The sequence below is a fragment of the Rhineura floridana genome, chromosome 3 (genome assembly GCF_030035675.1).
Source record: "Rhineura floridana isolate rRhiFlo1 chromosome 3, rRhiFlo1.hap2, whole genome shotgun sequence".
NCBI classification, from domain to species: domain Eukaryota; kingdom Metazoa; phylum Chordata; class Lepidosauria; order Squamata; family Rhineuridae; genus Rhineura; species Rhineura floridana.
In genome coordinates this window covers 1,180,778-1,197,631 of record NC_084482.1, presented here as the reverse complement: position 1 = coordinate 1,197,631, position 16,854 = coordinate 1,180,778, and the positions used below count along the sequence as shown (strand labels likewise).

At 40.6% G+C, this 16,854-nt stretch overlaps 1 protein-coding gene across 3 annotated transcripts in view; it reads left to right on the top strand.

Annotated features, from left to right (window-relative positions):
* RAVER1 (ribonucleoprotein, PTB binding 1) overlaps window positions 1-16,854 on the top strand; it is a 60,029-nt gene that overhangs the window by 24,696 nt on the left and 18,479 nt on the right. The window contains exons 3-8 of one of the 3 annotated variants that reach the window (XM_061613764.1): window positions 2,424-2,893; window positions 4,382-4,573; window positions 7,731-7,860; window positions 14,118-14,218; window positions 14,805-14,888; window positions 16,589-16,703. In XM_061613764.1, the coding sequence (XP_061469748.1) occupies window positions 2,424-2,893; window positions 4,382-4,573; window positions 7,731-7,860; window positions 14,118-14,218; window positions 14,805-14,888; window positions 16,589-16,703 (1,092 nt within the window). Of the gene's footprint in view, window positions 1-2,423; window positions 2,894-4,381; window positions 4,574-7,730; window positions 7,861-14,117; window positions 14,219-14,801; window positions 14,889-16,588; window positions 16,704-16,854 lie in introns of all 3 variants that reach the window. The other 2 variants (XM_061613763.1, XM_061613765.1) reach the window with 2 other exon arrangements.

Here is a 16,854-nt window from a genome sequence, read left to right as displayed (position 1 = left end):
TATTGGTCCATCTAGGGTTGTCTGACTGGTAGAGGCTCTCCAGAGTGTCAGACTGGAGTCTGTCTATACTTGGAAATGCCAGGGACTGAACTTGGGAACTTCTGTGTGTAAACCAGATACTCTGCCACTGAGCTGTGGCCCTTCCCTAACTCAATTAGGGAAGTTAGGGAAATTTGAACCATTGATGTAATATATTTTAATATTTCATTTATTTAGTACATTTATACTCTACCTATCTTCCATCATGGAACTCAAGATGGCATTTGTGGAATTCAAGCACTGGCCAGATGTCTAGTTAATCATGGCTATGTTGCAGTAACTTATTGGTTTCAGTGGAAACTCTGGTTTGGGTGAGTCTCCATTGCAGAGTCTCTTTGCTAAAAAAATGTGGATTTTTTTCAACCCTTCCTTCTCATTGTGGGGCATTGCAGAGGAAGAAAAAGAAAGTAGCTTGGTTGTATCAACCTTTTTAGGCCCAAGAGAGTACTCCTGGAATATGCCAAATCCAGAATTATGTTATGTTTATAAATTGGCTTCAGCAAGGTGGGTTCATTGATGTGTCTTCAGACCATGCCTTGGCACCAACCTTTGGGTCAGCTGAGGAAAGAGGAAAGAGTGCCACTGCTATGAACAGGTCCAGCTAGACAGTTGTGAGGGTCTCAGTGTGTGGATGAAAGGGACTAGGGACTAGGGAGGATCTCGGAATATGGATGAAGTGGACTAGGGAGAAGAGCTTTAGATCTAATAGTTGCTGAGAATCAGCTGTATCTGAAAGATAAGGTTCACCCGAGCTAGAAATGGAATCAGCTTTTGAACTAACTACTTGGGTGAAGGTTGATGGGCACTGGGGAATATTTAGTTCAAGGTTACTTTTTCCATTGGGAGATAGTTACACATCTTCTGTGGCTTCCAAGTGGGGCTAGGATGAAAGCTGATGGTGACCATACAAACCAAGGAGCCAAACAAATAATTAGTGTCATGGGGGGAAAAATCCAGACACAGCCACAAACCTAAAAATGCAGGTGTGTGTTGGTTAGTGCTAGAAGCCCAAGATTGTATCCTAATTTATCACCTTATCAAACAAGCAGCTGAGCATCACAGGACAATTCAGGGCAAGCATAACATTTAACGTGGCAAGCACATTTGTGGAAAGTGCAAAGAGATAAGCAGGGGCTCATCTCTGAACTCACTGGGTTTCAGAGGCACTCAGCAGTGGGATTTCTCATTGTTTCCAATTGTCTTAAATTGAAGTGTGAGTGTAGGCACATGGGTGCCAGTGGGCACTTTTGCTGCACTTAAAATGTAGCTCAGTTGAAAAAATGGGTTCTGGTCATTCAGTAGATATTGTATGTCAGTTTTCAAAAGCCTTTTGACAAAGTAAGGCTGATAAGAGTTTAGCAGCTGAATGTTAAAAATTTGGTAGTCTTTAAAAAGCTAGAGGGTAAGAATAAAGGACAGTGTTCTCATAATGGAAGAAGCTAAACAGTGTGATTCCCCAAGGATGCGTATTCAGATTTATACTAGTCTGACTTGTATAGTACCATCCGTGTGCAGGCTGCTTTATAGTGTAACCAGAGTAAAGACAAGACCCTGCCCTGAACTTGCAACTGACACTGAATGAGGCGGCAGACTCAGCAGATGATGCAAGAGCCCTTGTTGAATCTGAGCAGCTTGTGTCTGGACGTGAAACTTTCTGTGAACCCCATGCACAGTCTTTGATTTTCATCATGGAGGAAAGGCAGGATATAAATGTGTGTATAAATGCATAAATAAAACAAGAGGGAGGAAAGCCAAAGGTAGCAAGGGATAAACATGAGCAAATTTATGTAATTTGTAAACTATGAAATTATTAAACAGAAGTTACTGAGCTTACAGCTTTGTTCAATCTAGGACAGCCTTTCTCAACTAGTGTGCCACCAGATGTTGTTGGACCGCAATTCCCATCTTTCCTGACCATTGGCAATGCTGGCTGAGGCTGATGGGAGTTGTGGTCCAACAACATCTGGTGGCACACTAGTTGGGAAAGGCTGATCTAGGAAAATACTAAGAAAATTCTTAAGAGCTCCCAAAGATGTGCTCTTAAGCTGGATGTGTAGCTCACTCCATGCACACCTAATGGCAATGGTAAACAATATTATCCCTGGCCATCAAAAGCCAGTTTTATTAAAACATCTTCTACCTCTGAACATCAGGTTCTGGTGATAATTAGGAAATGGCTGTCTCTCATGCCTATGCTTGACATCTTCCTCAAGGCATCTGTTGCCTGGCTGCTGCTGAAGACAGAATGCTGAACGAGGTAGACTTTCTCTCCGGTCCAGCAAGGCAATTCTTTGTTATGTATACATTTTCTGATTGAAATCTATACAGAGGTCTGTAGGTCTGTTTTTTGTCAATAGCTTTTATATAACCTCCATCTCTTGCAGCTTTCGTCACCTTATTGAATGGGGAACAGGCAGAATCGGCCATTAAGCAATTCCACCTGAGCAAACTAAGAGACAAGGAGATCACAGTGCAGTTGCAACCCACAGATGCCCTGCTGTGCATTGCCAACCTGCCCCAGCTTTATACACAGCAACAGTTTGAGGACCTGGTTCGGCCCTTTGGGAATCTGGAGCGTTGCTTTCTGGTGTATAGTGAGAAAACAGGGCACTCGAAAGGCTATGGCTTTGTTGAGTACATGAAGAAGGATTCAGCAGCCAGAGCAAAATCTGACCTGCTGGGCAAACAGCTGGGAACACGGACGCTATATGTTCACTGGACAGATGTCAATCAGTTGACCCTAGATCTTATTCATTCAAAGTGCTTATGTGTAGATAAACTGCCGCACAATTATAGTGATATAGAAGAACTGAGACAGACCTTCTCTGCCATCTGCCCTCCAACATACTGCCAGGTGAGCACCTTGGGGCTGCTGGAAAGTGGGATGCCCTTCAGCTGCTCGGTGCAACATTCATATCAGCCTCACATGAAAGGCTCATTGCACTTGTTTTAGAATCCCTTTCCCAGGATGTTTGTGAAGCAACAAACGGTTAGGCTGCCATCCCTTCCCAAGTTGCAAACAAGTCCAGTTTGCTTCTGTGAATAGTGTATTGGAGTGGTGTAACAAATTTCTTCAAGGATGAAGTTTAAAAATTTACTGCTGGTCACAAGTGCTTTGGCGCTCATTGCCAGTGGGTTAACATTCAGAACCCTTTTCAGCGAGAAGAAAATTGCTTGCTTGAATCACACAACTTACTCCAAGAGCAAAACATTTGTTTCTGTGTGTTCAACATGCTGACTAGAATGTGCTTCTGATCAGGGAAACGTGTAGGATGCGGAAGCAGAATTCTACATCCACAGATATTCCTATATAATTTTAACCTGTTAGCATCTGTCTGTCTCCATATTTTTATGGCTTCCTCCAAACATGAGACAGGATGTATCCTTTTTGCCACCTGATAGTAGCTGTAGCAACAGAAGCAGCTACACTTAACAACCAGATTGCTTGTCACATCAATTTCTTTGTTAATATTAATGTCAAAGACTCTGGTCAAGAAGTTGTGTATAAAAAAGGCGACCAATTTCCATTTGATCAAATGAGATATAATTATCTAAACAGAGCTAACCTGATTGTAACAGTCTGGTAATGCTGATGGCAAGGCTATTGGCTACAGAGGCCCAGTGTCCATACGTCAAGTTGCTTCTGCAACAAAGTTCCTCACCACACCACACCCCAAATATTCCCTTTAACAAAACATTGTGATTTGCAATAGTTAGAGGCTGCTTTGGCTGCATTATTGGACTTTTTGAGAAACAAAGTATGAGTTGGTTGCCAACCCCAAGGCAAAAGAGGGATGGGCCAGTAGCTGTAATCATGCTAGTGAGGCTCTTGTGGGGGATTGCTGTGATATTGTCCTGTTACTCGCACCCTCTTTGAGCAGTTCCTTTGTGATAGCTCAGTTCTCTAGACAAAATGAGGTCCGGATAAGAGAACTTACTGCTTATCCTATGTGCATTTAGTCAATATGTCCCACTAAGCCAAAGGTAACCAATGTGGTGCCCCCAAATGTTGCTGGACTATAGCTCCCATCATTCCTGACTATTGGCCATGCTGGCTGGGGCTGAATGGAGTTGGAGTTCAACAACATCTGGAGGGCGCCACATTGGCTACTCCAGCACTAAGCTGAGTAGGATTCACTAATACTGAATTCTGCTGGGATTCACTGAGGCTGTAGGCTCTTCAACTTTGGTTGGCTCTAAGCACATACGGCAAACCTCTGTAAACCACTTAAAGATCTTTGTTATATATTGAGTGGTATAGAAATGATCTAAATCAGTCAATCAACAATGTTCTCTTTTGTGCTAAGTGACCTTCTTACTGCCTTTCTTTCCTTTTGCGTAGTTGGCATATGGTCAGGATGGGCAACTGAAGGGCTTTGCAGTCCTGGAGTATGAGTCTGCTGAGATAGCAGAGATGGTTCAACAGGCCACCAATGGCTTGCCACTTGCTGGGAACCACATCAGAGTGTCCTTCTGTGCTCCAGGCCCTCCTGGGCGAAGTATGCTAGCTGCTCTGATAGCTGCCCAGGCAACAGTAAGATTAAACTCACAATAATTAATGTATGGTTTTAAGTTGTAAACCACTCTGACATTTTCTTAATACTGAGTGGTATAAAAATGCTGCAAGGATTATACAGCCATGACAGTGGCTGTATACTATAGCCACCGTGGATTTTTCACATTCTGCAATGTTAAATTGAAAATAACCCCCATGCCATTCTGAGGCTTCCCATAAGCTCATTTTTTAAAAAAAAAACCTTACAAAACATAGTCCTGAACTCAGAAACGCTTGCTTAACAACCCTCTCAATTTTCATGGCGATACACAAAACAGTCAGAGAGAATCGAGAGTTCAAAGTCTAAAAAGAGAGAAAAAAACCCAGAGCCCATTTGGACTTTTTTCTCCGAGTTCCCATAATCTGTTGAAATTCATTAAAAATCAGCCATGTTCATAGAGTACCTGTAATCTAGTTACTGACCTGGCCCCATACTCTGACCTTCATCTTCTGCAGTTTAAAAGTTTAAAAAATGCCTGGCTGATTTTTAATTAATTTAAGAAATTTTGGCTGGAACCCTATGATAATGCGGGGCATGCTCAGTAAGAACCAACTGTCAGAGTTCTAAAAGCCAGACTCACAGCTGCTGGGCTTGGCTAATCAGGGGGCCACACCCACACCAGACTTTGATTTCCCTTGAGACAGTCATGGCTTCCCTCAGGGAATCCTGGGAAGTGTAGTTTGTGAAGAGTGCTGAGATGAGATTCCTATCCCACTGACAGAGCTCCAGTGGCCAGACTGGTTTAACAGCCAGTCTGACTGAAGGTCTGTGAGGGGAACAGGGTGTCTCCTAGCAACTCTCAGCACCACTAACTGCACTTCCCAGGATTCTTTGAGAGAAGCCATGACTGTTCAAAGTGAAATAAAGGCCTGGTGTGGATGTGGCCAGGGACAGCTTTGGTTTAAATTTGGGTGGGAGGCTACATGTGTCTGCTGTAGAATAAAAAGGTGGGGGAAACACTGAAAAGCAGTGATACTGTTCACAATGTTTTCCTTTTGAAAAGGAAAGGGTCTTCCCTTCTGCCCATTGCCCACCCACTCAATCTCCTCCCCTCCTTGCCCCTCCCCTGGGTCAGTGTTGGACTATGACATGGGAGACCTGGGTTCGAATCCCCACACCACCATGATGCTGACTGGGTGACCTTGGGCCAGTCACTGCCTCTCAGCCTCAGAGGAAGGCAATGGTAAAACCACCTCTGAATACCGTTTACCATGAAAACCCTATTCATAAGGTCAACATAAGTCGGGATTGACTTGAAGGCAGTCCATTTCCATTTTCAAACATGATTGCACAGAAATAAATCCCATTGAACTCAAAAAGTATGCAGATGTTCAAACCCACCCTCCCTTCTCCTCCCTATCCCCTCCTCCCCCTTCCCCCTCCTCTCCATGGTTAGTTTTACCTATCCTAAGCATGATTGCACGGAAGTAAATACCATTGAACTCTATAAGCATGCAAATGATCAAACCTGCTTTTCCCCTCCTTCCCCTCTCCTCTCCCTTCCTCCTCCCCTCCCCTCTTCCTTCTTCCTCCTCCCCTGCCCATGCCAGCCCTCCTTCCCTCTTCCCCTGGTCAGTTTTACCTATCCTTAGCATGATTGCAAGGGAGTAAATCGTACTGAATTCAATAAACATGCAAATGATCGAACCTGTCCTTCTCCTCCCCTCCCCGTCCTGCCTGCTGCCATCTCAGTCCTCCCCCTGCGTTTCCTCCCCTCCCTCCTCCTCCCTTCCCCATCCCCTTTGGTCGTTCACCTATCCTAAGCGTGATTGCAAGGGAGTAAATCCCACTGAACTCAATAAGCATGCAATGATCAATCCATTCTCAGCAAACTTGCACAAGATCCCATTTCTTATCTCCCGGATTAAAAAGCAGGGAAATTCACTAATAGGCAAAAAATCTTGCGCTTTAAGAACGTACCTATAGCTCACATATATTTCTATCAAACTTTAAAAGGCAGGGAAATTGGGCAGCTATAGTGAATGCACCAGGGGAGCAGGAGACCTGACCTCCTCTCTGAGATACTGTACTGCCCTACAAATTGGTCAAAATGCAAACTCAATTTGGGTTGGTCTTTCACAGTCCAATCCACTTGCTGTGTAGCTTGGAAGGATTTGGTAACATGTGCCTCTGAGCATATGGTGAGTGGTGGCAACACCTGTAATCAGCCCAAATAATAAAACTATAACTATATCAACTGCCTTAATAATGTTGCTTCCTCCCTGCTAAAACAAGATCAGCACAGCACATGTCTTCTTTCTATTATTTGGGCTGATTGCAGGTGTTGCCACCACTCACCATATGCTCAGAGGCACATGTTACCAAATCCTTCCAAGCTACACAGCAAGTGGATTGGACTGTGAAAGACCAACCCAAATTGAGTTTGCATTTTGACCAATTTGTAGGGCAGTACAGTATCTCAGAGAGGAGGTCAGGTTTCCTGCTCCCCTGGTGCATTCACTATAGCTGCCCAACATACCTGCTTTTTACAGTTTGATAGAAATATCTGTTGGCTCTAGGTATGTTCTTAAGCCGCAAGGTTTTTTGCCTATTAATGAATTGTCTCTTATTGTGTGAAGTTTGAAACGGCCCTCTCACCAGTACTGCTTTTTGTTCATTTGACCACCTTATTCCCTGTGCCTCCATCTTTCTATGAGTTCTATATTTTGGCCTAGAACTGGGTGTTGCAGCTCAGGGGACTGGCACAATGCCTCCTTTGCTTTTGCTTTGAGCAAACTTCCCTCCCTCTGCACATCAGCAAGGCTTGCTCCTGTAGCCATTATCTGCTCTATATGGTTATCCACTGTATTGTGCAAATACCTTGGTACTGACAGAGCCATTAAACTGAAGGAAGGGCAGCTTAATTACATTTTCAGCCCACCTCATCACAAGGGTACAACATTTGAATTAAAGCAAAATACTACACACAGAAGCCAGATGTTACTCCTTGCAATAGCCCAAAGTGGCAGAAGGTCTGTCTAAATGTTCTGTATATTGCAAGTTAAAAAATGCTATGTAAATTGAAGCCTCAATTCCCTTCCTGCATGATTGGAGTAATGATTGCAAAAAAGTTCTTTTGCTATTAGAGAACTCAGATGCCACTTGATGCCTGTTTTGCTGCTGTTGCTTTTGCAGGCACTTAACCGTGGGAAAGGGCTTCTTCCTGAGCCTAATCTTCTTCAGATTCTGAACAGTTTAGGCAATCCCACATCAATCCAGCTCTTACTCAACCCCCTTCTTCATGGAGCTATTGGAGGAAAGCAAGGCAAGTGTGGATAAATGGCCCTATAATGGAACATCTCTGAAAGCACTTTTGGCATTGGCCTATGTGATCAATGTTTCCTTCCACTCTGAGCCCACTGAGCATGTTGGATCTCCTTGGCCCTGGTGCCATCTGCTAATGCCTAGATGTGTTATCGCTGACTTGGTTGAAGTTGCAATATGACGGATAGTTTATGCTCATGAGCTAGATCTGACAGTTTTTGATCTTAGCCTGCATCAGAAGAGTACCGTTTACCAAGCTTTAAAAAGAGTGGCCTATATTCAGTGGTCATTATGTGGTATGTTCACTTGTGAGGTACTGTAAACAAAGCAAGTAGGATGGAACCTTAATGAATACCAAAGGTAAAAATAAAAAATAAAAAATTAAGGTGAATCTAGCAGTATAAATCCTGAAAATATTTATTATAATAAGGTGAAATAAACCAAGAATGCATCAATATAACAGAATATATCTAAATTTAAACATGAAAAGTTTTTTACAAAAATGTATGTCAAGAACAATATATAAGTATGAATATTGTTTCTGATATGGAACAAGATTAGTAGGAGAAATCAAATTCTGATGTGGTGAGGATGTTTTCAAGATGGTCCAGCCAGACGTGTTTCGACACAAAATGTCTTTTTCAATGGCCTTAAAGATAGAAAGAGTATACAGCACAATATAATTATGTCTTAATATAAAAAAATATTTTTATAGAAAGAATCTAATCTAATATAAAATATACATACTATAAAACTGGCTCACAACATGAATCAAATATAATTCAGTATCCAATGAATTCTGTAAAATATATAGATATACACATAAATAAAAGAAATAATACAAAGAAATATCACAGAATTTTTTACACATAAAAAAGAAAAAATATTATTTTTAAAAGACTTACATTGCAATTAATGCTTTTAACACATTGTCCTTGCCCACAATTTTTTTTATATAAGGGTTTGGCAAAGTTGATGCTCTTTTTATACTAATTAAAACCTGGAGGCCTAATTACTAAACACCAGGACATCTGTGTGAGTTTTCTTAAAGAAATATAACAAAGGGTAATACTGCATACTGATTTTTTTTAAAAAACCAAACAAGTGCTAAGTATAATACATACATCAATTATATTCCTGCTTTAATACTCTGTCATGAAATTGTAATCATCTTAAATGAAAAAGAAAAACTGATAAACATAAAATAAGTTTAGATTATAAGACAGGCAGCCAACTAATTTCTTCATTGAGACCATATGGACTTATGGTTTTTAAAGTATGAATCCAAAATAACTCCCTTCTTAACAGAAAATTGTTCAAATTTTTACCTATTCCTTTACCTTTTTCTATAATCCAAAATTTTAAATCAAATTCAGTATGACCTTGATTGATGAAATGATTGAGTAAGGGGGCATTACGTCTCATATTTCTGATACAACTTTTATGTTCACATATCCTGATCTTGATTTTCCTGGTAGTCATACCTACATAAAAAAGGTTACAAGGGTATGTGATATCACAGATAACCCCTTGTGTGTTACAATTAAAAAATTCTCTAACCTGGAATTTCCTATTTTTTGACAAATTAAATAAATATTTGGTCTTATTGTTATTATTGCACACACTGCAATTACCACATGGAAAGTTTCCTGCTGGTGGATTTGATATAAAGGAGGAGGTAGTGGTCCTGGGTATCACCTGAGTATTTGAATGTATTTATTTATTTTATTTATTATTTCAATTTATATACCGCCCTTAGCAGAATAGCTCTCAGGGCGGTGAACAAACAAGATAAAATACAATATATCATAATAAAAATCATAAAAACATATACAAACAAACAACAAAAAACACTACAAAAACACAATACGACAAAAATTAAAAATACGGATTAAAAGATTAAAATGGTTAAGAAAATTAAAATGCCTGGGAGCATAAAAAGGTCTTTACCTGGCGCCGAAAAGATAAAAGTGTAGGCGCCAGGCGTACCTCTTCGGGGAGGCTGTTCCACAACTCAGGGGCCACCACAGAAAAGGCCCTAGATCTAGTAACCACCCTCCGGGCTTCCCGATGGGTTGGTACCCAGAGGAGGGCCTTAGATTCTGAACGAAGTGAACGGGTAGGTTCGTATCGAGAGAGGCGTTCCACAAGGTATTGAGGTCCCACGCCGTGTAAGGCTTTATAGGTAAGAACCAGCACCTTGAATCTCGCCCGGAAGCAAATAGGAAGCCAGTGCAGACGCGCCAAGACAGGTGTTATATGCGAAGACCGACTGGTCCTCGTCAGTAGTCTGGCAGCTGCGTTCTGCACCAGCTGAAGCTTCCGAATTGTCTTCAGGGGCAGCCCTACGTAGAGCGCATTACAGTAATCCAATCTTGAAGTTACCAGAGCGTGAACAACAGAGGCGAGGTCGTCCCTCTCTAGATAGGGGCGTAGTTGGGCTACCAGACGAAGATGGTAAAACGCATTCCGTGCCGCCGAGGCCACTTGGGCCTCGAGAGACAGGGAAGAGTCGAGAAGAACCCCCAAACTAAGTACCTGTTCCTTCAGGGGGAGTGTAACCCCATCCAGAACAGGGTTAACATCCACCATCTGAGCAGGGAAGGCATTCACCAACAATGTCTCGGTCTTGTCTGGATTGAGTCTCAGTTTATTAGCTCTCATCCAGTCCATTATTGCGGTCAGGCAACGGTTCAGCACATCAACAGACTCACCTGAAGAAGATGAAAAGGAGAAATAGAGCTGCGTGTCATCAGCATACTGATGGCAACGCACTCCAAAACTCCTGATGACTGCACCCAGCGGCTGCATGTAGATGTTGAAAAGCATGGGAGATAAAACCGACCCCTGAGGGACTCCGCAATGGAGAGTCCATGGTGTCGAGTGATGTTCCCCAAGCACTACCTTCTGGTGACGATCCGCGAAGTAGGAGCGGAACCACTGCCAAGCAGTGCCCCCGACACCCAACTCCGCGAGTCTCCTCAGAAGGATACCATGGTCGATGGTATCAAACGCCGCTGAGAGATCAAGGAGAATCAACAGAGTCACACTCCCTCTGTCCCTCTCCCGACACAGGTCATCATACAGGGCGACCAAGGCTGTTTCGGTGCCAAAACCGGGCCTGAAACCAGATTGAAACGGATCTAGATAATCGGTTTCATCCAAGAGCGCCTGGAGTTGGCTGGCCAAAAGATCCTGCAAATTTGGTGCACGTTTAAAAACAAATCTGGGTTTTTCCCTACACTTGGGTATGTTTTCCAATAAATGACAATGTTTTAAAATAATATTCTGTATCTTCCCATTAAAACCATCAAAGGTTAATGGTATAAGTAATTTGTTGTCTCTTGTTTCTTTATTATTTTTCTCACAGCTGATACTAGTTGATGGTAAGTCCTTTCTATCCAGTCCTTTCTATCCCTGGCAGACCCATCATCTCAGGTTGTGGTTCTATTTTAGAACCATTATCTGAATATGTAGATTATTTTTTAAAACCATTTATACCAATGATAGGATCATATATTAAAGGTTCAGGGGACTTTTTGTCCCATTTAAATAAGATTAACACCTTGGAATATCATTCCTTTTTTGTTACAATGGATGTCATATCACTTTATACTAACATTCCACAAAATGAGGCGTTACATATTATTGAAACCACTTTAAATAATAGAGAAGATCCTTTCTTACCACCGACCAATTTTATTTGTAATTTAGCAGAAATTGCTTTGACAAAAAACTTTTTCAGTTTTCAATCAAATCTGTACTGGCAGATATCTGGGACAGCTATGGGATGCAAGTTTGCCCCAGAATTGGCAAATCTCTATATGGATTATTTTGAAAATATGTACATTTTAACATCAAAAAATTTATTTTTTAAATATATTTCGGCTTATAAAAGATATTTGGATGATTTTTTTTCATTTGGAAAGGGGACGAAGCTGATCTACATAAGTTCCATACATATGTCAATTCTCAACATCCATCTATTAAATTTGAAATTAACTATAGTAAGTCTCATATTAATTTTTTGGATATCTTATTAAAAAAAGAGAACAATACACTTATAACATCTGTTTTTACAAAACCTACTGATGCCAACTCATATCTTTTTTATGATAGCTTTCATTCCAAATATATTAAGAGTAATTTACCCTTTTCTCTTATGAAAAGAATTCGAAGGAATTGCAGTGATCTGAAGAATTTTGATGATCAGGCTAATTCTCTCATACAACAACTGCAACAGAGGGGTTATCCAAAGAAGATTTTAAAAAAGGCTAAGTATAGAGCAAGAATTAAGGATAGAAAGGACTTACTATCAACTAGTATCAGCTGTGAGAAAAATAATAAAGAAAAAAGAGACAACAAATTACTTATACCATTAACCTTTGATGGTTTTAATGGGAAGATACAGAATATTATTTTAAAACATTGTCATTTATTGGAAAACATACCCAAGTGTAGGGAAAAACCCAGATTTGTTTTTAAACGTGCACCAAATTTGCAGGATCTTTTGGTACATTCAAATACTCAGGTGATACCCAGGACCACTACCTCCTCCTTTATATCAAATCCACCAGCAGGAAACTTTCCATGTGGTAATTGCAGTGTGTGCAATAATAACAATAAGACCAAATATTTATTTAATTTGTCAAAAAATAGGAAATTCCAGGTTAGAGAATTTTTTAATTGTAACACACAAGGGGTTATCTGTGATATCACATACCCTTGTAACCTTTTTTATGTAGGTATGACTACCAGGAAAATCAAGATCAGGATATGTGAACATAAAAGTTGTATCAGAAATATGAGACGTAATGCCCCCTTACTCAATCATTTCATCAATCAAGGTCATACTGAATTTGATTTAAAATTTTGGATTATAGAAAAAGGTAAAGGAATAGGTAAAAATTTGAACAATTTTCTGTTAAGAAGGGAGTTATTTTGGATTCATACTTTAAAAACCATAAGTCCATATGGTCTCAATGAAGAAATTAGTTGGCTGCCTGTCTTATAATCTAAACTTATTTTATGTTTATCAGTTTTTCTTTTTCATTTAAGATGATTACAATTTCATGACAGAGTATTAAAGCAGGAATATAATTGATGTATGTATTATACTTAGCACTTGTTTGGTTTTTTAAAAAAATTCAGTATGCAGGATTACCCTTTGTTATATTTCTTTAAGAAAACTCACACAGATGTCCTGGTGTTTAGTAATTAGGCCTCCAGGTTTTAATTAGTATAAAAAGAGCATCAACTTTGCCAAACCCTTATATAAAAAAAATTGTGGGCAAGGACAATGTGTTAAAAGCATTAATTGCAATGTAAGTCTTTTAAAAATAATATTTTTTCTTTTTTATGTGTAAAAAATTCTGTGATATTTCTTTGTATTATTTCTTTTATTTATGTGTATATCTATATATTTTACAGAATTCATTGGATACTGAATTATATTTGATTCATGTTGTGAGCCAGTTTTATAGTATGTATATTTTATATTAGATTAGATTCTTTCTATAAAAATATTTTTTTATATTAAGACATAATTATATTGTGCTGTATACTCTTTCTATCTTTAAGGCCATTGAAAAAGACATTTTGTGTCGAAACACGTCTGGCTGGACCATCTTGAAAACATCCTCACCACATCAGAATTTGATTTCTCCTACTAATCTTGTTCCATATCAGAAACAATATTCATACTTATATATTGTTCTTGACATACATTTTTGTAAAAAACTTTTCATGTATAAATTTAGATATATTCTGTTATATTGATGCATTCTTGGTTTATTTCACCTTATTATAATAAATATTTTCAGGATTTATACTGCTACATTCACCTTAATTTTTTATTTTTTATTTTTACACTTGTGAGGTAAACTATCCTCAGATCATGAAGAGCTTGAATTCTTCCATAATATTATTGCTGAATACCAGATGGGGAAAGTGACACTTCTGTGGATCTGGTATATGCTTCAGAGTTCTTCATGAGGCAACCTAGAATGATACTAATTCTTACTCTTCACTTACCCAGTGTGAGGGTTTGTACCTACCTAGTGTAGTCAAGTAAAATAAAATAAAAACTAGCTTCACCTCATTCATCAAAAGCCAAACTGAATAAAGTATTCTGATTCTTTAAAAGTTATGTAGGGTTTCACACTTTGTGCTGTTCTCTCTGGTTCCGCTCGCAATACTGCAGTATTTGATAGGATGGGATTCCCCCCCCCCATTAAACGTCTTGTTTTTCTTTTATAGGACTCCTGGGAGCCCCTCCATCGGTGCCTCTGCTAACCAACCCTGCCCTGTCCACAGCTCTACTCCAGCTAGCACTTCAGAATCAAACACAAGCACAGCAGGTAATAATAATTACAGAATAATCATGATGCTAATTTTTGCCCTGTCCAAGGATGGGCTGTTGTTCCATAGCTCATGTATTGTTTTTTCAGTCGCTCCTCTTCTCTCCTCCCCCCCAAAAGAAAAACTGTATCCCAGATGCACATCTCAGCTCTGCAACGGGAGCGATTGCTGTCAAAAGCAAGTGCTTTGGGGCTATACATGCAGCGGGGGCATTCCCCCCTGGCTTTGGGGAACCTTCCACTGTCCATCTCTACCCTAACGCGTTAGCCTTGCACTTAAGAGAATCTAGTTGTATCTCTTCTTTCATTCTTCTCTGGAGCTTCTCTGTGTACTGTTGCAATGCTGTCCTGAATGAGCATTGCAGAGGAAACTTTAGCAGATGTGGCTTCTTCCAATCCCTGCAGTGCAAGGGTCCAGTCTGGTTTATCTTCTGGTGATAGAAATGTCCTTGTAATACTTACCTTTGTATATAGCAAGAGTTTGAAGAAGGCTCTTGCTCTCCAACCTCCTTTTTTGTGTGTGTTTTTATTCTTTTGGCTTTTAATCACCCTGTCTCTGGTCTCTCTTTGCTTTCTGCTCCAGAAGGCATTTTTGGGGAACTTGCTCTTAGTCCAAAATCAGGTCTGGACGCAACTCCTGCAGAACAAGGAAAACCAGGCCATTTTCCATGTGAGTGGTAGGCCTGACCTGTGTGTGACAATCATGCTGCTTATGTGTGAGTGTTTAAAGCTTGTATGCTCCCTGAAGGTGCATTGCAGTGACCATTCTCCAGCTTTAACAATATTCTAGTCTCACTGGGGGGAATGTGCTATGTACGACAATCCTCTAGATGTAGGACTTCACTCTGTTCAAACATTTAAACCCCATAATTGCAGGACTGGCTGGGAGGTTAATGTGTATGGTAGATCCAGGGACTTGAAGTAGCCTTTAGCATAGCTGTACCATAAGGCCAAGCATAGTGGCTCTTAGAGGTAAAGGGAGGGTACTGGTTGATGAGGAGCTCTCATCCCAGTAGCCGGGCCCACATTACTTCGTCTGCACCCGCTGCTGCTGCTTCCTTCCTTAAGGCTGGATTGGAGCATATTAATTCCAGAGAGTGTTGTATGTCTATGTGTCATCAAGGGAGCTGTACTGTTGTGGAGCAAAATTAATTGTCCATGACAGAGTGGGCCAGTTTGCCAATATTTTGGTCCTTTCCTCTGTGCATGGTGATCTGAGGTTTTGCAAAAATCTAGCTGTTTGGCGAGGATCAGTGGGGCAGTGGGATAAGGGGTGAGAGTTGTACAGTCACACACAAAAATGAAGCAGGCCTGTTTTCCACATCTCTGTTTCACAAATTGCTGCTTGAGGTATACCCAAATGGGTTGATGCAGGACCTCTGAATTTGGGCGGAGCAAACCTTCCTGATACCTCCTTGGGCACCCTGTTCCAAGAGTGTTGCATAAAATAATGTGGCTTTTCTGTGGCGGTGTGTGCTTGGGCTTGTTTGGAGACCACCGCTTATTCAGTCTTCTTCTGTCCTGAAAAATTTGGGTTTCAGAACATGGCTTTTTTGGCTTCTATTCTGCTTTCCTGCCTCCAATCATTGATGGAAGAATCTGGGGCAAATTGCTATTAGAAATTGCAGTGGTTGGAGTGGAGTTGCATGGGAATTAAATAACATTGAATGTTGTGGTTTTGGCTGGTGTTAAAATTGTCATTGTTGCAGCTGAACAGCAAAATCCATCCTAGTTACCTGTGTTGGATCTTAACAGTTTGAAGCTAAGTTTCAAATAGGACTTACGTGTTTACTCAGAACAGTGATGTAAGGAAACTGGCAGCCAGGGCTTTCCTTGTTGGCTGCTGTGAGGGTTCACTTTGAAATGCAAAAACTGCCGTAGGAGAACTGCTGGAGAATGGCAAAAGGCAGCAAGTGTGCTGGAGCTTAAGCTAACAGTCTGTGCAGTAGAAACCTGTTTGTGATGTTCTGTGTTTGAGCCACTTCTGACAGCTAAACTCACTGCTAGGTCTTTGCTGCAAAGGGCTTAGACCAATCCTCTGATCATCTAAAAGACATTGGGGCATTTGTCTCCTTGCTATCTACAATGCTCTACCTCCCTCAGGTTATTCTTTATCTGAACATGACTTAACAGGAGACTGGTGATACTTTTGTCCTAGAGCATCTCGGGTCTGGTGATGTGTCTGTAGGTAGTTGATCCTCTTTCTCCTTAGCACCCTATGCCATTCAGACCATTTCACTTCAGTACGCCCTTGAGATTGCCTTTGCTTGAGATTAGCTGCTTGTAGTGGGCTAATGGCTTGGGTGCATTGGATTTTTATCATGAACAACCTTGCCTTCTAATTGCCGAAACCTATTAATTTGTTTGCAGAAACCAGGGATCTTGGGTGAGTCTCCACTGGGTTCCTTGCAGCATGGTACTCTGGGAATGCCAAATACACCAGCTTCTCAGGCAGGAAATCAGTTACTGGGTGAGATGTCCTCAGGTAAGTGCTTTGTAGTGTAGGGTTATAATCAGCAACCTCTCCAGAATACAATATTTGAGCAATGATTTCTACTAGAAGCAAGGAAAATGTTGTTCTATAAAGTGAGTACCTGGGCAGTGAAAAGATGGAAACACTCATGGAATAAGGAGAC